Genomic DNA, 23,691 nt, shown 5'->3' with positions numbered 1-23,691 from the left:
TCATTCTAGGATGGAGGCGGATTACTCACAAAACTCAGATGCACACAAAAATGGGAAACCTGGAACTTGTCACAAGTGCTGGGAAACAGGGGTACAAGTGTTGGGAGGCATCCGGGGTGGGAAGGGAGATGAGGGGAGGAAGGTATCCTAACCACTCTTCTTGCCACATCTCAGGTTGGACCTGCCCCTCCACCTCCATTTCCACAGCCCCCTTCCCGGCTTGCACGTTTCAACAGCTCTTGGATTCCCAGGTCCCACAGGGAGCCCTTGGGACCTAGGAATCTCCTCCAGCCAAAATCTTCAGTCTTCTCCTCGCCTCTCCATGACCAACAGGGTCTGTGTGAAGAGAGGCCGGGCTTTGGGACGTTCAGAGAGGAGGATTCAGCGTTTTGTTGCTCTGGGACACAGCTTGGTCACTCCGGGAAACGAACACAACCTAGAGGCTGTCATTTGTAGAAACAGCGAATGGCCAAGGAATGGCGGGAGAAGGGAAGAGGAAGACTTAATAGGTTTAAAGAAAAAAAAAAAAAAAACAACCCCGGAAACACCGGAGTAGAGGCTGGGCCTGCAAGGAGCCTTCCCGCGCCTCAGCCCACTTTCCTTCCCTTTCGACCTGACGGACTTAGGGTGTGCAGGGTGTCTCTTCGGATAAAATCAAGCCAAGAGAGCCCTAAGCTTCTCCCCCAGCAACTGCTGCAGAGGCGGGAAAACTTGAATTTTGTAACCAAGAGTTGCAGCGGGACGCCTAAGCGACGATAAGGGGCAGTGGAGGGGCGTCGTTGGGGGCTGCAGCATCCCAAATTGGAAGCGGTGAGGGTGACCGGCGGGAACGGAACAGCCCCGCGGGGCCTCTGCAATCGGTCGCGCGGCGAATCCCATCCCCGGGCAGTGCGTGTGACTGGCGCGCGCCAAGCGGCGCGAGCCCCCGGCGGCGCGGGCAACGAGGCGCGCACCCGCGCGTGCGCAAAAGGCCCACTCAGCCGAGCCCTTCTTCAGGTGCGCTCGCGCTTCCGGCCGGCCTCCCCGCGTGCCTTCCCGGGGCGGAAACTCCAGAACCCGCGCATGCGCCTTCTGTCTCTCCGGCTTGATGCGGGGCGGAGGTCCACAGCTTCAGGTGATCCCGCCCCTCCCTCGTAGCGCAGGACCAATGGTGCGGTGGTAGGCGGGGTTTTTGAGGAGGCAGCCCGCCCACGCACCGCGCGAGGCGTGTATCGATTGGTTGGCGCCGCGGGCGCAGGTGCGCGCTTCCTATTGGGTGTGGGCGGAGCGCGAGCGATTGCGGCAGCTTCGGCAGCTGCAGGTGAGCGCGCGCGCGCGCCGCGGCTGTGGCTGGCTCGGGTGCGCGCGCGCGGGCTCGCGGGGGAGGTGGCCGAGGGAGAGGTTGCGGCGCCTGTGGCCTCCGCTCCGCCCCCTCCTCCTCCTCCAGCGCTGTCGCCGTCGCCGCTGGGGCCCGGAGGGAGGGAGCTGCCTCCCCGCCTGCCGCGCCGCCAGTCCGACCCTCGGTCCCGCTGTGTGAGTAGCTGGCGGAGTGGAGCTCAGTGCAGACGCAGGAGCTGCGGCCGCCCCCTCTGCAGGTGCCTGTGAGGAGGCGCCCGGGCCGCAGCCGGTTTCCGAGACCTCCGGTCGCGCACTCGCTCCCCGCGCTCCTGAGGGACCGCCCGACCGGAGGAGGCCGTCGCGGAGTTCGGCGCTCAGCATGAACCGCAGCCACCGGCACGGGGCGGGCAGCGGCTGCCTGGGCACCATGGAGGTGAAGAGCAAGGTGCGCGGGGCCCGGGCTGGGCGGAGCGGCGGGCCTGGGGGGCCGGGGCCTGGGAGAGGCTGGGCCAGGCTCGAAGCGCTGTGGGAGGCGACGGGCAGAGCTGCCCCGGGGTCTGGACGGTGCGGGCGGGAGACTGTGGGTAATAAACTTGCCAAGGAGGGGGCGGCGGGGATCGGGGGGCGCTAGTGTCCGCCCCTGGCCCCGGCAGGAAGAAGACCTAGTCCAGCATTTAATCTCATTCCGTAAATCTCATTCCCGTGTTCACGGACGGGAGTAGGAGCCAAGGTATACCCGAGGATGGCACACACTGAGTGGAATGCGAGGCGGCTCAAAAGGTGTAGGAGAATCCTGCCTGCTGGGCTGTGAGTGTGGGCCCTGGACCACCCCGTTGTTCCCACTTTCTGTGGTTCAGGGGCGCATCGAGCGGCGAAGGAGAGAACCCAGTGAACTAAACAACCCTTTAAAAGTTCGCTTTGCTTCCTGCTGGCGCTCTTTCTAGCACTAACTTTGGTATGCATTTAATCTGTAAAATTAGCACTATCACCTTACATTGGAGTAGCACTTTACAGTTTGAGTCTAGATGCTCTTTTCATTCCATCCTGCTACCTACTCACATCAAGTACTTTTCCCCTTGACCAACGGTATGCCAGTCTGCTGCTGATTACTGCGGTATTCACTGAATTTCTAAGTCTCAAGGCTCGGTGAGCAGGGTAGTCTGTAGAGAGGGATTAGTTAGGGAATGCCTTCCAAAGGGGGTTTTGAGGTGGAATTTGAAGGTGATGGGCAGCCACGGGAACATTTTCAGCAAGCGTTTCTTGAGTTAAAGAGTTAAAAGGAGCTTAGATAATCTAGTCCAATTCTCTGAGAAGACTGAGGCTCAGAAAGGTTATGACTTCCCCAAGCTGCTTTTTGCAAAGCCTTCATGCCTTTTTAACAATAACTTTTAGGCACTGCAGAATACAAAACAGGACACTGGCTGGGCCCTGAGAACATTTAAAATAGAATTGAGAAGGCCAAAACACAGAAAAGGAGAAAATTGAAAGTACATCAGTTAAAAAAATGTAATGGAGCATCGTAGATGGTAAGACTACCAAGGAGTATGTAAAATGAAGGAGTGATTTGAGTGAGGTCCAGTGGAGTGAGGAAAGCTTCCTAGAGCGTCTGGGTAGAATGGTTTTGTTGTCTAGGGTTGATAAGCCAAGTTCTGTTAAGTTTCTGTAACTGAGAATCACATCGAGAAAATCTACATTCGTTTGTAACATCATTAAAAAAATGCGATTTGAGGCAGGACGCCGGTGGCTCACGCCTGTAACCTCAGCACTTTGGGAGGCCAAGGCGTGTGGATCACCTGAGGTCAGGAGTTCCAGACCAGCCTGGCTAACATGGTGAAACCCCATCTCTACTAAAAATACAAAAAATTAGCCGGCCGTGGTGGCACATGCCTGTAATTCCAGCTACTTGAGAGGCTGAGGCAGGAGAATCGCTTGAACCCAGGAGGTGGAGGTTGCAGTGAGCCAAGTTCGCACCATTGCACTCCAGGCTGGGCAACAAGCGCAAAACTCCATCTCAAAAAAAAAAAAAAAAGATTTGGCACTTAACTCATATGAGGATTGGCACTAGTTTCAGAATTAGTAAGAATAGAAGTGTAGTTATAGCAATTTAAGGAATGTGCACGTCCATGTGTCCTCTGTGCACAGCATAGCAAATTGAAGTGACTTGCTTGAGCTATAGCGTTAAGATGACCCAAAATATATAGCAGAGCTTTTCCACTAGCGGTGTATAGTGGCAGTAGTGGTTCCATGCCCAGTGGTTGAACCTTCTTACGGCATTTCTGTTATAAGTCTGGTTTGGATTTGTGGGTGTTGAGGTTATGGAAAGAAAAACACTTGTGATATTGCATCATCTTAAAATTTTAAGTTTATAGCACTAATCTTGGTAGCAAGTCTTTAATTTTTTTCCATAGAAAAAAATGAGTAGGAATTCTAAGTAAACTGATCAGTACAATCAAACAGTAATTTTTTTTTTTTTTTTTTTTGAAACGGAGTCTTGCTGTGTCGCCCAGGCTGGAGTGCAGTGGCCGGATCTCAGCTCACTGCAAGCTCCGTCTCCCGGGTTCACGCCATTCTCCTGCCTCAGCCTCCCGAGTAGCTGGGACTACAGGCGTCCGCCACATCGCCCGGCTAGTTTTTTGTATTTTTTTAGTAGAGACGGGGTTTCACCGTGTTAGGCAGGATGGTCTCGATCTCCTGACCTCGTGATCCACCCGTCTCGGCCTCCCAAAGTGCTGGGATTACAGGCTTGAGCCACCGTGCCCGGCCAATCAAACAGTAATTTATCTCTAGTACTAAGAAAACCTTGAGTGCTTTAAAACTGGAATTTCAGGCTTTTTGCCTTTCTCTTGTCAACTGACTTGTGAATCTTTCACTTACTTCTAAACTACATGTTGTATATTTGAACTACCATACTGCGCTTTTAGTGAACTGTGTCTTTTAAATAGAATCATACACTGATTCTAGGAACATGTGCTGAATGAAGTCGGTCCCACTATTCTAGCTGTTGACAAATAGGCAAGGTATAGGTAGGGAGTGTTTCTAATGTGTCTGTGACACCTTATATGTTTCAAATATATATTGCTGATACATATTTAAAAAATATTTGGACAGATTTTTGAAACAGTATTTTCTTTGACATTGCTTTAGTGATATCACAGCTTTTTACGAAACTGATTGCTAAGAGTTTATAACCAAAACTAGGTAGTGTGCAGGTCCTTTTTGTTTTGTTTTGTTTTTGAGACAAGATCTTGCTCTGTCACCGGGGCTGGAGTACAATGACACGATCTCGGCTCACTGCAGCCTCAATCTCCTGAGCTCAAGCGATTCTCCCATTTCAGCCTCCTGAGTAGCAAGACTATAGGCGTGCGCCACTACACCCAGCTTATTTTTATTTATTTATTTTGTAGAGACGGGGTCTCTCCATGTTGCCCAGGCTGATCTTGAACATGTGAGCTCAAGTGATCCGCCTGCGTCCACCTCTCAAAGTACTGGGACTACAGGTGTGAGCTACTGCACCTAGCTGGTCCATTTTTGTTTTACTATTTTTAATTTTTTTATCTTTTTAGAGACAGGGTTTTGCCATGTTGGTCATGCTGGTCTCTAACTCCTGTTCTCAAGTGATATGCCCACCTAGGCCTCCCACAGTGTTGGGATTACAGGTGTTAGCCACCACACTGGGTTCCGGTCCATTTTTAGGATCTCTTTTTCTTCATGTAAAGCAGTAGTGTTGGCCAGGCACGGTGGCTCACACCTGTAATCCTAGCACTTTGGGAGGAAAAGGCAGGTAGATCACCTGAGGTCTTGAGTTCAAGACCAGCCTGGCCAACACGGTGAAACCCTGTATCTACTAAAAATGTAAAAATTAGCTGGGTGTGGTGGCGCATGCCTGTAATCCCAGCTACTCTGAAGGCTGAGGCAGGAGAATCGCTTGAACCTGGGAGGTGGAGGTTGCAGTGAGCCGAGATTGAGCCACTGCACTCCAGCCTGGGTGACAGAGGGAGGGAGACTCTATCTCAAAAAAATAAAAAAATGCAATAAAGCAGTAGTGTCAACATTGTTATCTTCACACGTGGAAGGGAAAAATAGTAATGATAATAAAAGAATGAAGAATGTAAATATACCTATAGTTCAATTTGTGGTACCAGCTAGTATGTGACTTTTCTTTGGTAACTGATTTATCTTCCTAATTGTATCTCTAGGGTTGGGAAGATTCTTAATAATCATGGTGATGTCCTTTAATAACCCTGGAACAGTCTTTAAGTCATAAAATTTCCTAATTATTATTCATAGGCAAATAGATCATGAAAATTAAGTTTGCATTTCTAGAATGTACCAACAGACACTGGGGGAAGGGAGTCCATATGCATTCTGGATGACTAGGGCAAACTAGATTAGGCGATAAAACAGTTGTAAATGGTTCACATAGTGAATAATTGCTGATTGAATCTTAATTTTGTCTCTCAGTGTTTTTGTTCATGTAAAAAGTTCTCTTAATCCTATTGTTGTGTTGCAAGAAGCATAACAATTTCTCTTGGTTTTTTTTCCCATACCAACATTGGCAAAAGTGCACATATACCATGAAGCCATACAATTTTTTATTGTTTTTATCATAACAGTTAAGCAAGAGAAAATCTTGAGCGAAGAAATTTCATCCAAAAGCTTTAACAAAAACATTGAAGCCCTAAAATGTTAAATGATCAGGTGTTATTCCCATTCATACATCAGGGAAGTGATAAACCCTGTAGATGAATCAGAAAGCACTAGCAACTTCATGTTGTGATACCAGAATAAAGAAAATGGAAGAGAAACTGTGACTTTTGATAACATCATAAGACTAACTCTGATATGAAGGGTGTTCCCTGAGTTTTTATTTACTTCGAAATGTGAAGGTGTGACTAAACTTTTTGAGAGCCTTAGGTATGACTCACCTTATTTTCTTGACAGATGTTAGTGTTTATGTTTCAGGAATGTGTTTTGGGAACTATTTTAACTTTTTGTTAGAAGTAAGAGGTGTTTTTAGTGAGTTTTGATTTTAAAACCACTGAGGAGTATGGGTGTAAGCAGGGCAGATGAACTTTAGATAGAGCAAAACCAGTGAATCCAGATGTCCCATGGGGCCTTTGGGTAAATGAATTGACATATTTGTAAACTCAAATTATTATGATGGGGCTTTCTCAACATGATACTTAAGGCTGCCCCAACAGTACATTAGTATTTCTCTTTTTTTCTCTGGGACATAATATTTTTATATTAGTATTTCTTGCTAGTAATAGATACATGGAGGAAATATGAGTTCAGTGTGGTTAAACACATTTGGCAAATGTTTGTTTAAATATTTTAAAAAATCAACATAGGGCTTAAATGAGCCTTTAAAGTGCTGGTCTCCACAGTGATTCTCAAGAGCATAATTATGTAGCATTTCTCAAACTTATATGACTGGGACACTTTTTGAAGAAGGCTGATTAACTTTTCTTAGATTTCCACGTTTGAGGAAATGTCATGCTATTCCCACAGTAAGTTATAAATCCTGTTTATTATGGACTGGATGGAGCCAGTCCTTAGTGTTTTGGTTTGTTTTTTTTTTTTTTTTCTTTTTTGAGACGGAGTCTTGCTCTGTCGCCCAGGCTGGAGTGCAGTGGCGCGATCTTGGCTCACTGCAACCTCTACCTCCCAGATTCAAGAGATTCTCCTGCCTCAGCCTCCTGCATAGCTGGGACTACAGGCATGTGCCACCACATCTGGCTAATTTTTGTATTTTTAGTAGATATGGGTTTTGCCATGTTGGCTAGGCTGGTTTCGAACTCCTGACCTTATGATCCTCCCACCTCAGCCTCCCAAAGTGTTGGGATTACAGATGTGAGCCATCACGCCCGGCCTCAGTTCTTAGTGTTGAATAAGAGTCACTTTTAATTATTTGACATTGGGAAAACAGAGGTGTAGGGAAACAGACTGAGAATCAGAACTGTGAACATAAGTATTGGGCATGATAGAGGCTGTCTTCCTCCCCATTCTGCCCCATTTATGTGATCTCTTAATACCTCCCTGAAGTAATTATTCTCTTTACCCACTAATTGGTGAGCTTCTGGAGCAGGCTCAAGGCTTTCTAGGGCCTAGCACTGTGCCAAACACATAAACACTTTGTGTGTTAATTGGATAGTTATAGGACATACATTTGATGTATTACTAAAGCTTCTTTTTTCTGCGTTAACATAGGGAAGATCATACCTTAATGCCACGTAGCTCACAGTTCTTTTTGTACATTTTGCTGTTGATTCTTACCACATCCCATGAAATCCTAGTTCCATTTATGGGGGAGGACACTTAAATGCTTTCCTTTGGTCGAAATAAAGACTTGGACAAGTCTTTGGTACCCCATGATGCAAGTAAGGAGAGCATTGTCATCAGAGTCTGGGCTCCAGACAGGGTTTGAGCTGAGTCACTATACAGAACAGTCCGCAGTAACGCCTAGGTACCCCAGGGATTGAGTTGAGCCTGCCTCTCTTGAAAGGAATGCTCTTCAGAGACACAGCAGTCAGGAGGCACATTCTTATGCCTTTCTTAGGCTTTTTAAAATCCCTGATAGTAAGGTTCCTGACAGTAGACAATCTTCTTTCCTTAATTAAAAATACTTGCTCTACTCGTTAATTTTTTTATTGCATGCATTTTCAAATTGGGTCCTTTTACCTTTTTTTTTTAATATAAGTCATATGTTTGTTATGTTTATAGTTTGGAGCTGAATTTCGTCGGTTTTCGCTGGAAAGATCAAAACCTGGAAAATTTGAGGAGTTTTATGGATTACTACAACATGTTCATAAGATCCCCAATGTTGACGTTTTGGTAGGCTATGCAGACATCCATGGAGACTTACTACCTATAAATAATGATGATAATTATCACAAAGCTGTTTCAACGGCCAATCCACTGCTTAGGATATTTATACAAAAGAAGGGTAAGTATCACTGTTCAGAAAAATTGTGTTAGAAATAGAAATAATGTATTTTCCCCACTGAAAGGATACCCAGACTTTGCCACAAACTTAGTGAATAAACATTTTGTGTGAATCTTCTTCTTTTAACTAACACGTAGGTTAAAACATTTGTGATATTGTTGGTTTAATTAATATCTTTATGCTTCACTAAGTGTACTTTAGAAAATTTATATTTCTAGTTACTTTTGTGTTAACCTCTTTGGTTTTATTTTTCCTTAAGTAGAAATTGGGAATTTACTGAATATTGAGAATTTATTGAATCTTCACTTTATCAAATGGATTATTCTCCATTCAGAAAAATGTGAAAAGAGTGTGACTTTGGAATCTGAAGCATTCCTGATTTTTGGTGGCAACCAACTTTCAAGGGCTGTATTTATCAGTTAATAAATACCAGAAACAAAGCCATTTAATCTTTCTGAGTCTCAATGTCTGCACCTATAGAAAGATTATAATATATTGTAGAATTACTATGAGGATTAAATGAGCTAAGTGCAGTGCCCTGGCTTATAGTAGGCACCCAGTAAATATTTTCTTTTACTTTTAGGATACTTTTTAAAGAAATCGTATAAAACTAGTTAATTATATGGAAAATGAGGTGGGAAGTTACTATTACGGAGGGATGTAAACACGGATATTAATTAGTCTTCCAAAAAAATTGAAATCGGTATTTGGCAATAATTTTCTTTCTTTCTTTCTTTCTTTTTTTGTAAAGACTGGGTCTTACTATGTTGCCCAAACTCTTCTCAAACTCCTGGTCTCCTGTGATCCTCCAGTCCCCACCTCTCTAGAAGTGCTGGGATTACAGGCATGAGCCACCATGCTCAGCCAAGAATTTTCAAATGTATTTTGAGTCCTAAAACTTTTTTTTTTTTTAATCTCGTAGCCTCTGTGTGTGTATGTATGTGTGTCTGCAGATGGGCAGGGTAGGGTTTATTATGGTATGTACCATTTATTCCTTTATTGTAAATGAAGTGGTTTGGGAAGCCAGCATGAGAGCATTGAGCCTAGTATTGGGATAAATTAAAGACTTACAGTATTTATAAGCCAACCCAGAAAGGAGCTTGAGAGCAGCCAGGCATGGTGGCTCACGTGATAATCCCAGCACTTTGGGAGACTGAGATAGGCAGATCATCTGAGGTCAGGAGTTCGTGACTAGCATGGCCAACATGGTGAAACCCCGTCTCTACTAAAAATACAAAAATTAGCTGGGCGTGGTGGCGCATGCCTGTAATCCCAGCTACTCAGGAGGCTGAGGCAGGAGAATCAGCCAGGAGGCGGAAGTTGCAGTGAGCCGAGATCGCACCACTGCACTCCAGTCTCGGTGACAGAGCTAGACTCCTTCTCAAAAAATTTTTTTAAAAAAGAAAGTAGCTTGAGAGAATGGGTAGGGATTACCTTTGAAGGTGAAAACTATTTCTAATCAGTTGATAAGCATTAGACCACTCCCAGGGCTCTGGAATTCCACTGATTATGTATCTTTGCTTTCCTGGGTTTCAGGAACTAAAGTCCACCAACAAAATAAACCTCCAAGGATAACCTCTGCCTATATCACTTGACTATTTTACAAAATACTTTCACACACAAATTAATGTTCCTAAAGTCTCCTGAGATGGATCTTGTAGGTAATTAACAGGGGTGCGATATAATGAGAATATGATCTTAGGAAGATTCAGTTGGCTGTTCAGAATGAATTGGAGTGGGCAGCAGCCTTACAGTAGAGAGCCAGGAGCAGGCGGTAAAGAAGTGAGGAGACTGGCCCAGAAGTAGAGGGAAGGGAAGCGGGGCCCGGGGGGAGGAGGCAGTGGTGGGAAGATAGGAGGGGAAATACTTGGGAGTCATTGCACTCACTGGCTGCTTTGCAGTGAAGGAGAGTCCAGCAGAGCATACCTTGATGGTTTGAGTCTGACAGCTGGGACAGTGTCATGAACAAGCAGAGTAGATTGATTTGGAAAAGAAAATTATGAGTTTTGTGTTAGGACAAATAAACTTAACCAATCATGCAGGAGATTGGAAATGGTAGACAAGAGTTCAGGGTAGAAATCCAAAAACTAGTTAGATTTGCAAGCTTTTCGAAAAGTGATAGTTAAAATTTTGGGAGTAGACATAAAGGCCACCTGAGATGAAGACCATGGATAGAACCTTGGAAAGCTATATATAGAGTGCTGGAAAAGGAGGAAGAATTTAAATAATTATGGTTGAATAATAGGCCTTTCTTGTTAGCAATTGTAATTTTTGTTAAAAAGTTAGTTGCTGTTTGGAATGTGCATTCAGATATAGAGCGGGTTTTTAAAGTGTTGCCATCTGACAGACTTTTGTTGGATTATCCCCTTAGAAAGATTATGACAGTTGGGTTATACCACCACATGTTTTGTTAATGGAATTATACCCTTGCATGATTATGGAATTAATCCTAACATCTTTTAAGGGTGGTTATGTTTTATTTCCTTTTTTGGTTTTTATTTATTGGTGGTGTAATTTTTATTGAGACTTTTGACGGTTTTTATTGTCATAGGAATTACAACTTAGAAATACGTTTCTATGTGCAAATGCTTTCTGTGTATTAATAGTAGAGGTAAAATGTCCTATATAATTGATAACCCTTAGAATTTGATTTAGAAATAGGCAATTCAACAGAAATATTTTATATTTTAAAAATATAAATGTAATACAAATATGACTTCAGCAAAAATGAAAGTAGGTAGTCAGTTCATTCCTGCTTAAAACCCTCTGATGATTTCCCATTGCAACCAGAATAAAATCCCTTCTGATTTGGACTTCCCAACCTCATCTTCCCTCATTCTCTCACTCCCTCATCCCAGTCAGCCACATTGGCTTCCTCCCTGTTCCTCAGACTTGGTGAGCTTTTCTTTTTCTTTTTCTTTTTTTTTTTTTTTTTTGAGATGGAGTCTTGCTCTGTCACCCAGGCTGGAGTGCAATGGCACAATCTCGGCTCACTGCAACCTCTGCCTCCCAGATTCAAGTTATTATCCTGCCTCAGCCTCCTGAGTAGCTGAGACTACAGGTGCGCGCCACCATGACTTGCTAATTTTTGTATTTTTAGTAGAGATGGGGTTTCACCGTGTTGGCCAGGCTGGTCTCAAAGTCCTGACCTCAGGTGATCCACCCATCTTGACCTCGCAGTGTTCTGGGATTACAGGCGTGAGCCACTGCACCCAGCTGTGACCTTGTTTCTGTTTCTGTGCTCTTATGCTTGGTTATTCTTAAGGACACTTCACCCTCAGCTCTTCCCACTTCTGCCTCCTCCTACTTAGCTCAGATAACTTTGTCAGAGGAGTCTCATCTGACTACCCTAACTAAAGCCCTCCACCCTCCCACCTTTATCACATCATCCTCTGAAGACCTGGAAGTATCTTATTTAAGAATATGTTAACTTGTTTCCTGTCTGTCTTGTTTACCATCAGGTCCCAGCATCTAAATCTGGCAGACTTACTTAGTTTACTATAATGTATGCACTTTTTCTTTTAAGCAAAGTTAAGCCGATGCTTAACTAGAAATCTGATTTTTTGTAAACCTTAATGAACATTTAACTCAAGAAACTAATATAAAATATGACATTAAGTATAGTTACATTTTACTGCTTGAATACAGCACATTTTCTGTTTTCTTTGCTTTTTGATTTCAATTAGGCATCAGTAAGGCAGAAGTTACACTTAATATGTACCGAGTGTTTTCTTTTTTTTTTTTTTTTAAGTCTTGCTCTGTCGCCCAGGCTGGAATGCAGCAGGGGCGTGACCTTGGCTCACTGCAACCTCCGCCTCCTGGGTTCTTGTGCCTCAGCTTCCCGAGTAGCTGGGACTACAGGTGCATGCCACCACGCCCAGCTAATTTTTGTATTTTTAGTAGAGGCAGAGTTTTGCCATGTTGGCTAGGCTGGTCTCAAACTCCTGACCTCAAGTGATCCACCTACCTTGGCCTCCCAAAGTGCTGGGATTACAGGTGGGAACCACCGTGCCTGGCCCCAATTATTTTATTTTATTTATTTATTTATTTATTTTGAGACAGAGTCTTAACTCTGTCACTCAGGCTAGAGTGCAGTGGTGTGATTTCCACTCACTGCAGCCTCTACCTCCCGGGCTCAAGCGATTCTCCTGCCTCAGCCTCCCAAGTAGCTGGGACTACAAGTGTGTGCCACCATGCCTGGCTAATTTTTGTATTTTTAGTAGAGACAGGGTTTCACCATGTTAGCCAGGTTGGTCTCAAACTCCTGACCTCAGGTGATCCACCCACCTCAGCCTCCCATAGTGCTGGGTTTACACATATGAGCCACCACACCTGGCCCCCAAGTGATTTTTGAAAAGCAAATTGCAAAACCATTTAAAAATTTAAAACTATGTGATCTTTTAACATCTAATACTCTACTAAAATTCCTTTAAAGTGAAAGCTTACAATTCAATATGTGAACTACTTTATAGTCTGAAGTTTAAGATAGTGTTGTTGGATATCTTGAAAAATTTTTATAACAATTTATTGTTAGAAGAAAAATCCCATACTCTATTCCTAGAGCAGTTATCATGGGAGCAAAAACAGAACACAAGAAACCTGGTATCTTAAAAGTTATTTTCATGAGGAGGATCCCAATCCGCCATTCCCTGTTAAGAGTATGAGAGTTTATCCTAATTGATTCAGGAGACGGGGAAGAGAAGGTACAGAATAGACTTTTCCGCTGTCATTGTTGAGGTTATTGCTGTGCACCAAAAATTTTTTTAAAATGTTTAAAGCTTGCGCCTTTTAAAAATACTCAGGTCATTCCTGTCAGTTTGGAATTCAGCCAGGGAAATGTGTATTTTTAAAAGCTTCCCAGCCAGTCCTGATAATCAGCCAGGTGGAGGATCTGTTGAGGTGCTACAGCAGACCCCTCTCCAGATCTAGTCAGAATCTCTACATCCAGACTTCTTGCTATAACACAGTCTATTTTTGATTGACACCAGACACATATGTTTAACTCTTCAATTTATTCTAGTTTTGTTGGAAACACTAGAAAGGCTTTGCTTTAAACTTGGTCTCACGTAGGGCATGCCCTCACACAGGCATGATTTTGTGGCCCAGATACTGGTAACTGGGCATCTAAATCATCTCTTAGACTTTGTGCATTGGACATTATTTTGTAGATGTTTTTTAAGGTTACATTTTTACGAATCAGAGTTTAGTTTAAAATTGTCTAAGGAACATACGTTTTAGTAGTGAATTGTAAATTGTAGTTTTAACAAAAGATACGTCCCAGAAATGAAAAAAATAAATTATGGCCTGTAATCCCAGCACTTTGGGAGGCCGAGGCAGGTGGATCATGAAGTCAAGACATCAAGACCATCCTGGGACAAGGTGTCTCCACTAAAAATACAAAAAATTAGCTGGGCGTGGTGGTGGACACCCGTAGTCCCAGCTACTTGGGAGGCTGAGGCAGGAGAATGGCGCGAACCCGGGAGGCAGAGCTTGCAGTGAGCCGAGATCGCGCCACTGCACTCCAGCCTGGGCGACAGAGCAAGACTCTGTCTCAAAAAAGAAAAAAAGAAAAGAAATTGTGGAGTAACATCTCAGTATGTGACACCAGTTATTCACAACAGAAACCTGGGTGTCACCTTTGACACATACCTATTTTTTAGTCAGTCACCAAGCCTGTTAAAACTGTGTTCTAGTTATTTTGCAGATTTGTCTCCCCATTTCCACGTCCTCTGCTCCAGGCCAGGTGCTATCCTAATTTACTGAAGTAACTGCTGCTTTTGTTTTGTTTGTTTTTTCTGAGAAGCAGTCTCGCTCTTGTTGCTCAGGCTAGAGTGCAGTGACGTGATCTCAGCTCACCACAACCTCCACCTCCTGGGTTCAAGTGAGTCTCCTGCCTCATCCTCCTGAGTGGCTGGGATTACAGGCATGCGCCATCATGCCTGGCTAATTGTGTATTTTTAGTAGAGATGGGGTTTCTCCATGTTGGTCAGGCTGGTCACGAACTCCCGACCTTGGGTGATCCCCAGCCTCGGCCTGCCAAAGTGCTGGGATTACAGGTGTGAGCCACTGCGCTGGCTACAGTAGCTTCTTGTCCTCCCCCTCACATGCTTCTCCAACTTGCAGCCAGGGTGAGCTTTGTAGAAAAACCAGATGAGCTTACCATCTCTGTCTTCCCTTAAAATCCTTGGTTTTCTTCCCTTTGCCCTTAGGCTAAAGTCTGTAAACCTTGGTACTTCCTAGGAGGCCCTGTTTGTCTGTTTGGCCCCTGGCTGCCTCTGACTCAGCTCCTGACTCCTCCCTCCTTCCCTTCCTCCCTCCCTCCCTCCCACTTTTCACCCTGTGTTCTAGCTGTATTGGATTTCTTTGTCTGTCTGGCCCTCCCTCTTCTGGATATTGTCACTGCACTCAGCCGAGATCATGCAGTGACACAGCCGAGATCGTGTCACTGCACTCCAGAGCGAAACTCCGTCTCAAAAAACGTTACCAGATCTATCTCATTTAACCATTTTATATTAGAGCAAGAGTTGGGAAACTAAGGCCTGCTGGCTGTTTTTGCATATAAAATTTTCTTGAAACAGGGTCCACTATTGCCTGTTTTGGAGTGTAGTGGTGCCATCTTAGCTTACTTCAACTTCGACCTCTCAGGCTCAAGTGATCCTCCCACTTCAGGCTCCCAAGTAGCTTGAACTACAGGCACAGACCACCATGCCCGGCTAATTTTTTTTTTTTTTTTAGTTGGAGTCTTGCTCTCACCCAGGCTGGAGTGCAGTGGCACGATCTTGGCTCACTGCAAGCTCTGCCTCCTGGGTTCACGCCATTCTCCTGCCTCAGCCTCCCGAGTAGCTGGGACCACAGGCGCCCGCCACCACGCCCAGCTAATTTTTTGTATTTTTAGTAGAGACGGGGTTTCACCGTATTAGCCAGGATGGTCTCGATCTCCTGACCTCGTGATCCACCCGCCTTGGCCTCCCAAAGTGCTGGGATTACAGGCGTGAGCCATCGCGCTCGACTCGGCTAATTTTTAAATTTTTTTTTGTAGAGACAGGGTCCTGCTATGTTACCCAGGCTGGTCTTGAACTGCTAAGCTCAAGCAGCCCTCTCACCTCGGCCTCCCAAAGTGCTGGGATTACAGGGATGAGCCATCATGCCTGGCCACATATTCTTTTATGGATTGTCTGTGGTTGCTTTTACAAGAGGGATTATATGGCCTGTAATACCTAGACATTTACTGTCTGACTCTTGACAGAAAACGGTTGTCAACCCTTGGATTAGAACATTTTAAAAAATTATTTCATTATTTGATTTCTTCCTCTGAACTTCAAATGGGGCATAATCTTGAACTTTGTTGATGACTGTACTATAACGGTTGCTGTTTTGTTACTGTATGGGGATGCTGATGGAGCTTATGTAGAAGTTTTTTTCTTCTAGATTTGCTTTTTACTCACTGTAAAGCTTTTATGTCTTATATCTGCCTGCCACCCACAAGTGGATCCTTACCCTTTGCTCTGAATGTGTGGTTTATGACCCTCTATGAGCAAAGGAATGAGATTACTAGGCTTTTCAGAATTAATGTTTAAAGAGTAAGAGGTTCAGAGGGAGGCCCTGCGGGGTGAGTGAAGAACAGCCACTATTTGTGTGTAAGAAAGTAAGACGTCCAGCTTGACTATTTAGAGGCCTTCTAGGTGGATCCTTGTCTGTTCAGTTAGCCGAGATCATTGACTGAAGAAAAGGCTTGGGATAAATGTGGTGCTGCTGTATCAGCCTATATCATGTACTGTTGCATAAGTGAAATTATACAAATGGACAATGGCTATGCTCAAGTTTTCAAACTTTTCATCTCATTCTGAGTTTAATGCTCTGATAGTATTCAGGTAGAAAGTCAACTCCAATTCCTTGTGGACATTCACCTTTACACTTTAACATCCTGAACCCTGGCTTTCTGCCAAAATATTTTCTTTCCCAGTGCCTGGAAACTGATTAGCTAGATGGGAGAACAAAGGTGGCTTTGTACTGGGGCATATTGCTTTTGAGAATTTAGCAGAGAGCATTCAAATGGAGTCTGGATGTGATGCCAAATTATGCAGATTTGGGGTTTTTTTGGTTAGGTTTCCCATGAGTAGGTATGTAGGCAACTTAATATTGTTCTCAGTTTGTACGGTCTGGAATTTCCCTTATAAATGTTATGTAGGCTTTCCTTATTGATTGTTTTAAAACAGAAATGTGTATGATTTTGAGAAAACACATTACCAGAAGACTATTCTTGATAGGTTTTTTTGCCAAAAAGATTGTTGTACCAATGAATTTATATCCAAAGCCATATTATAAATACATTTCTGTCTCTGTAAGAGCCCAGTGCAAATACTTTATAAATGATGACAAGTGTCCACAAGGGGGAAAAATGCCAAAAAAAATAGGGTACCCCTAACCTTATATATTTATCTGAAACCAGGTTTTGAAAAGTGTTCACACAGCATCAGAAAAGAATACTAAAGCTCCCTGTGCTCTGACATAATTGATACTTGGCATTCATTATTGTGACTTGGAAGATACTAGTCTAGTAAGAAAACCTGGACTCTAGTTCTTTCTCTATAACTTAACGTTGTACCCTTAATTTCTTGGTTATAAAGTGAAGATGATAATAGTTTAGCAATGAGGGGGTTCAGGATTAAGCAAGAGAATATGAATTGAAGCACTATACAAAAGCAGGATGGTGAGATTGGTGTTTCTGTGGCAGCAGTTGAGACTAGGATTTTCAACTATTTCTTTTGTGGAGGAGGGAAGCCATTTATTTTTTGTTTGTTTGTTTGTTTTCTTTTCTTTCTTTTTTTCTTTTTTTTTTTTTTTTGCCTAGCCCCTAGAAAACCAGGGAGAGGCATTATTGAAGTTTTTTTTTTTTTTTTAAATTCATGTAAATTTCACTTTTTAGTTTATCCTCGTTGTAGTTATTTTTGAAAATACTATTTTAACTTTTGTTTCTGCTGTTAGTTTCATTTTCCCTTTTACCTCTCATTCTCTGATGAAATGTTTTGTTTATAGACTATCTTCCTTCAGCCATATAAATTTAACCATATCTGGTGTTAGGTGTTCTGTTTTCCCTTTTAGTTTATTGTTTAATTAGGTGGCAGTATTTAAAGATGGGAAGATTTTGCCTAAAAGCAAGACTTTCTGGCATGAAGAAAATCTGCCAGGAACTGAGAAGCAGCTATGCCATCTAAATGAGGCAGGAGCTCTCCAGTTTGCCAGAGTCCTACTACTTCCTATTGTCTGTGTCACCACCACTGAGGACAAAATATCATTGCACTTTATGCATAGTTTTTCACACAGTAAAGAAAAAACTTAAAACTCTACCTTTGCTTCTTTCAAAATGAACATGAGAGATCAAGAATTCCTGCTGGGCAAGTGGCTCACGCCTGTAATCCCAGCACTTTGGGAAGCTGAGGCAGGTGGATCACCTGAGGTCAGGAGTTCAATCAAGACCAACCTGGCCAACATGGTGAAACCCCATCTCTACTGAAAATACAAAAATTAGCTGGGCATGGTGGCATATGCCTGTAATCCCAGCCACTTGGGAGGCTAAGGCAGGAGAATCGCTTGAACCTGGGAGGCAGAGGTTGCAGTGAGCTGAGATCATGCCTCTGTACTCCAGCCAGGATGACAGAGCGAGACTCTGTCTCAAACAATAGCAACAAAAAAGAACTCCCCCAGAAAACTGAGGGAGAGTGTTTATCAGCAAAAGACCAAAATTCCTAAGTGTGTGTTTGATATGCACCAGCATCAATTACATTATCTGCCCACTCAGCCTCTGATACTGGTTTATGATTTTACTCTCTTGATTTACTTTGAGAATCAGATATCCCATTTCAAGTCTTTGAGTTGCATATGATAAACATGTAAATTGCAGGCGTGTTTTTGTTTTGTCACCCAGGCTGGAGTGCGGTGATCATAGTGCACTGTAGACCTGAATCCTGGAGTGAAGCCATCCTCCCATCTCAGTCTCCCAAGAAGCTGGGACTACAGGCAGACACTACCACACCTGGCTAATTTTTTTTACTTTTTGTAAAGACAGGGTCTCACGCTGTTGCCCAGGCTGGGCTCAAGTGATCCACCCACCATGGCCTCCCAGAGAAGTACTGGGATTGTAGGCGTGAGGCACCGCGCCCAACCACATTACAAGTTTTTTAAACAAATGAAGGAAAAATGTATTTTAAGAAGCTGGTTTGGCCAGGCGCAGTGGCGCAAGCCTGTAATCCCAGCACTTTGGGAGGCCAAGATGGGCGGATCACGAGGTCAGGAGATCGAGACCATCCTGGCTAACACGGTGAAACCCCGTCTCTACTAAAAAATACAAAAAACTAGCTGGGCGAGGTGGCAGGCACCTGTAGTCCCAGCTACTCGGGAGGCTGAGGCAGGAGAATGGCGTGAACCTGGGAAGCGGAACTTGCAGTGAGCTGAGATCTGGCCACTGCACTCCAGCCTGGGCAACAGAGCAAGACTCCGTCTCAAAAAAAAAAAAAAGCTGGTTTAAAATCATGTTTTAAGGCCAGACACAGTAGCTCTCACCTGTACTCCTAGCACATTGAGAGGCCGAGGCGAGAGGATCTCCTGAGGCCAGGAGTTCAAAACCAGCCTGGGCAACACAGCAAGACCCTATTTAAAAAAAAGGAAAAATACATATATATTTAATGATGTTTAAGAATATGTAAGATCTGGCTAGGTGCGGTGGCTCACGCCTGTAATTCCAACACTTCGGGAGGCCGAGGTGGGCGGATCACGAGGTCAGGAGATCGAGACCATCCTGGCTAACACGGTGAAACCCTGTCTGTACTAAAAATACAAAAAAAATTAGCCAGGCCTGGTAGCACACACCTGTAGTTCCAGCTACTCGGGAGGGTGAGGCAGGAGAATTGCTTGAACCCAGGAGGCAGAGGTTGCTGTGAGCCAAGGTCACGCCACTGCACTCAGCCTGGGCGACAGAGCGAGACCATCTCAAAGAAAAAAAAAAAGAATACGTAAGATCTATCATAATTTCATTTGCCATATTTAATGTTTAATAGTGATTGAGCTCTATCAAATTTAACTTCAACATTGGTTTATTTTGTGATGTGTATTTGAGATGGCCACCTAGTGGTTTTTTCTGGTATGGCATTTTACTACTGTACTAGATTATGATCTGATTAGCAAATAAGCTTATTAGCTAGTTTGTTTATATACCAAATATATTTTGAGTTATCCTTTCTGTACAGATTCTGCCGCAAGTGAATAGATATTTTTACAGCATTTCTATAATTATTTTGTTTTATTTTTAAACAGAAGAAGCAGACTACAGTGCCTTTGGTACAGACACGCTAATAAAGAAGAAGAATGTTTTAACCAACGTATTGCGTCCTGACAACCATAGAAAAAAGCCACATATAGTCATTAGTATGCCCCAAGACTTTAGACCTGTGTCTTCTATTATAGACGTGGATATTCTTCCAGAAACACATCGTAGGGTACGTCTTTACAAATATGGCACTGAGAAACCCCTAGGATTCTACATCCGGGATGGCTCCAGTGTCAGGGTAACACCACATGGCTTGGAAAAGGTTCCAGGGATCTTTATATCCAGGCTTGTCCCAGGAGGTCTGGCTCAAAGTACAGGACTATTAGCTGTTAATGATGAAGTTTTAGAAGTTAATGGCATAGAAGTTTCAGGGAAGAGCCTTGATCAAGTAACAGACATGATGATTGCAAATAGCCGTAACCTCATCATAACAGTGAGACCGGCAAACCAGAGGAATAATGTTGTGAGGAACAGTCGGACTTCTGGCAGTTCTGGCCAGTCTACCGATAACAGCCTTCTTGGCTCCCCACAGCACATTGAACCAAGCTGTGAGCCAGAGGATGAAGACAGCGATGAAGATGACATTATCATTGAAGACAATGGAGTGCCACAGCAGATTCCAAAAGCTGTTCCTAATACCGAGAGCCTGGAGTCATTAACACAGATAGAGCTAAGCTTTGAGTCTGGACAGAATGGCTTTATTCCCTCTAATGAAGTGAGCTTAGCACCCATAGCAAGTGGCTCAAACACGGAATTTGAAACACATGCTCCAGATCAAAAACTCTTAGAAGAAGATGGAACAATCATAACATTATGAAACCATTGTTTGAATGTTTTCAGAGTGAGGATGCCATGAGAACTTGTACATTTGGCTAGTTTAAAAGCATATATACCTCTGACCAGTGACGTGGAATAGGCATGAGACGAGTAACGTTGCAAGCTTACAATATTACTAAAGTAGTAGTCTGATAATTGTTAATATAAACTTTGGTGGATCAGAGGTGAATTTAAGTCCAAAACAAAGGGACCTTTGCTGATGAAGTTATGTGCTTTTACTTTTTTGTCTGTGGAGAATCAGATGTTAAAGCACATTCTTGGAACTATGCGAGAAGACTAGATCATTTCTGTTGGAAGTGGTTGCATATTTAACCTGCTGTGCAGAGCCCAGTTAATTTTTCCTTTAACTGTATTTTTAAAATTCTAATGTGAAGTCTGATTCTCTCTTTTGGTACACTGGGGACCTCAGCTCTTAAAGGTCTTATGTTCCCAATATTTTATTTTATTTTTTATTTTTTATTTTTTTAGTGACTGGATCTCACTCTGTTGCCCAAGCTGGAGTGCAGTGGCATGATCACAGCTCACTGCAGCCTCAACCTCCTGGGCTCAAGCAATCCTCCCACTTCAGCCTCCTGAGTAGCTGGGACCACAGGCACGTACCATGACACCTCGCTACTTTTTGTATTTTTTGTAGAGACAGAGTTTTGCCATGTTGCCCAAGCTGGTCTTGAACTCCTGGGCTCAAGCAGTCCTGCCTCGGCTTCCCAAAGTGCTAGGATTACAGCCACCATGCCCAGCCTATTTTGATTTTTGTTTTTTTAATGTTCCTCTCTAATAAATTGTAACAAATGATGTTCTCAAGTGCATTTCCAGTTTCTAAGAATCAAACCACGTGGCTGTTTTTAGGAGTTGCTTCCCATGTTATAAAGCTCAGGAAGCTCTCTTTTTTTTTTTTTTTTTTTTGTCTCTGTCGCCCAGGCTGGAGTGCAGTGGTGCAATCTCAGCTCCCAGATTCAAGCAGTTCTTCTGCCTCAGCCTCCTGAGTAACTGAGATTACAGGTGTGTGCCAACACGTCCGGCTTATTTTTTTGTATTTTTAGTAGAGACGGGGTTTCACCACGTTAGTCAGGCGGATCTCGAATTCCTGACCTCAAATGATCTGCCCATCTCGGCCGCCCAAAGTGCTGGATTGCAGGCATGAGCCACTGTGCCCGGCCAGGAAGCTGTCTTTTCTTGAGTTATGAAACTCTGCAACAGTTGTTCAAGTTGGTGTTTGTCCTTCCTATAGCTTTCATATTTGCAAATTAATTGTGTATGGCTATAATTTATGTTTTAAAAGGCAGTTCTCTTGACTTTGGAAACATGGAAGTCTCTCCTTTAACCTGTTCTCGTTCCCATTCCCAGTCTCATTTGAAATCATTCATTTTGTTGTTAGTGTGTGTATTTTTGTTGGTGTGCTTTTAATGCATTCAAGTATGCATCATTTTGGATAAAAAATGCATCCAAATTAAGAGGTTTTAACACATAGGACAAACTTGTGCACTTTTTATACCAAAAAAAAAAAAAAAAAAATTGGGTTTTCCTTCATGGGATTTCTAGAAACACTGCCTACACTTTATGAAAACTACATAGTATTCACCTGTGACAGGTAGAGTTTATCACTGTTAATTTTATGAGGCTATTTATTACTTTCCAGTGCATCCACTTAGAACAAGCTAAGAGTAAGGCTGCTAACTTTAATTCCTTGCCTGATTTTATTGTACAATGTGCACAAGCACAATGGTATGCTTGTATATAGAAACTAAAAATATTATGAAGTACATAAGTTCCCTATGGCTTATGGAGAGTTATTTATTAATTAACTTTATGGTAGGGCTAGTATGAATATCTTTTTAACAATTGTGTGCTATTAAAACAATGAAGATTCAAATGACTCCGTTTTGAAGGATGTTTTCTCTATATGGTAAAATATATGAAGAAGTCTTGATTACATGAATATCGCTTGACTCAGAATACTTCAATGTATTTTGTTCACATTACCACTAAGCATATTATCAGTAAACTATTAACTGACTACACAACACTATGTAATACGATGTACTTTTTGTTGAAATCACCGAAGTTCTTCCATTTATATACTATTTTTAATGGCATTCCGGCTTTAACATTCTGTGAGTCTTATAAATTTGACTCTTGAATGGCAAAATAATGTTAGTATGTAGAAGGTTAACTTTCATTTATAATATAAGTGGTGCAGGGGTTCAACATTTTAAGTAAAAATATTTTTACACACTACCTCTCTCTCTTTTTTTTTAAAGTTTTAACATCAGAACTTTTGGGGGAAAAACTACTTCAGGGCTTGACTTTTTGTACAAATTTTAACTGAAATACAGATTTATCTTGTACACGTTCATGGAAATGGAAATCAAAGCTGCTAGTGCTTTTTATTTTAATTATCGTGTTAAGGGTATCTGTCAATAGTATTTTCAACTAGATCTCTGACTCTTAAATTATTGGTGAAATAATTGATTACTAGACATACTGTAAAACCAATAGATCCTGGTTATACGATAAAATATCAGCTCATTGGTTGTCTCAATCAATTATTTCAAGTGCACCTTATTAACAAAAGTATCAGTGGATCCAGCATAACATTTTATAGTACTAAATGTCAAGCCTCACTGTGAATTTTGTTCTGTATCTTAAGTAAATTTATGATAATGTTCTCGAGCTATCAACAAAATATATGTACTTTTGTGAGCTATGAATTTTCTAATTAAATTTTACATGCTATAACATGATTTTTACATGAATGATACTTTGTTTATAACTATCAAATGTCAGTATTTTACTACAATTTTATAAAGTGTACATTATCACTAAATGAACTTTGATTTTAAAAATCAAATTAGCTTTAGTTGTATGTTATTTTTTACAAATAAAGATAGACTTGTATAAAGGCTACTTTCTTGTTTGAAGTTATATGAAAAGCTGCCCACACATACCAGGTGCCCATTATATCATTATATAAAATAGGTAGGGAGAAAAACCCCCTGAATTTTTTTTTTTTTTTTTTTTTTTTTTTTTTTTTTTTTTTTGAGACGGAGTCTCGCTCTGTCGCCCAGGCTGGAGTGCAGTGGCTGGATCTCAGCTCACTGCAAGCTCCGCCTCCCAGGTTCATGCCATTCTCCTGCCTCAGCCTCCCGACTAGCTGGGACTACAGGCGCCCGCCACCTCGCCCAGCTAGTTTTTTGTTTTTTAATAGAGACGGGGTTTCACCGTGTTAGCCAGGATGGTCTGGATCTCCTGACCTCGTGATCCGCCCGTC

At 42.8% G+C, this 23,691-nt stretch overlaps 1 protein-coding gene across 1 annotated transcript; it reads left to right on the top strand.

Moving 5' to 3' along the window:
- Window positions 1–1,375: 1,375 nt before the first annotated feature.
- On the top strand, window positions 1,376–23,323 carry LOC105470680 (par-6 family cell polarity regulator beta). The gene is made up of 3 exons (XM_011722867.3): window positions 1,376–1,762; window positions 8,041–8,263; window positions 19,574–23,323. Exons 1-3 carry the CDS (start codon window positions 1,697–1,699, stop codon window positions 20,401–20,403), a joined length of 1,119 nt encoding a protein of 372 aa, XP_011721169.1. The 5' UTR covers window positions 1,376–1,696; the 3' UTR covers window positions 20,404–23,323.
- The last annotated feature ends 368 nt before the right edge of the window (window positions 23,324–23,691 follow it).

The sequence above is a fragment of the Macaca nemestrina genome, chromosome 15, assembly GCF_043159975.1.
Source record: "Macaca nemestrina isolate mMacNem1 chromosome 15, mMacNem.hap1, whole genome shotgun sequence".
In the NCBI taxonomy this organism is placed as follows: domain Eukaryota; kingdom Metazoa; phylum Chordata; class Mammalia; order Primates; family Cercopithecidae; genus Macaca; species Macaca nemestrina.
Note: the sequence above shows the minus strand (reverse complement) of the source record. Positions and strands in the feature narration are given on the sequence as shown.

Excerpts from the sequence above, each read along its gene's own strand:
- LOC105470680 (XM_011722867.3), top strand. The coding sequence starts at position 1,697 with ATGAACCGCAGCCACCGGCACGGGGCGGGCAGCGGCTGCCTGGGCACC. Across the intron at positions 1,763-8,040 it reads CCATGGAGGTGAAGAGCAAG|TTTGGAGCTGAATTTCGTCG; the intron begins GTGCGCGGGGCC and ends TTATGTTTATAG. Across the intron at positions 8,264-19,573 it reads GATATTTATACAAAAGAAGG|AAGAAGCAGACTACAGTGCC; the intron begins GTAAGTATCACT and ends ATTTTTAAACAG.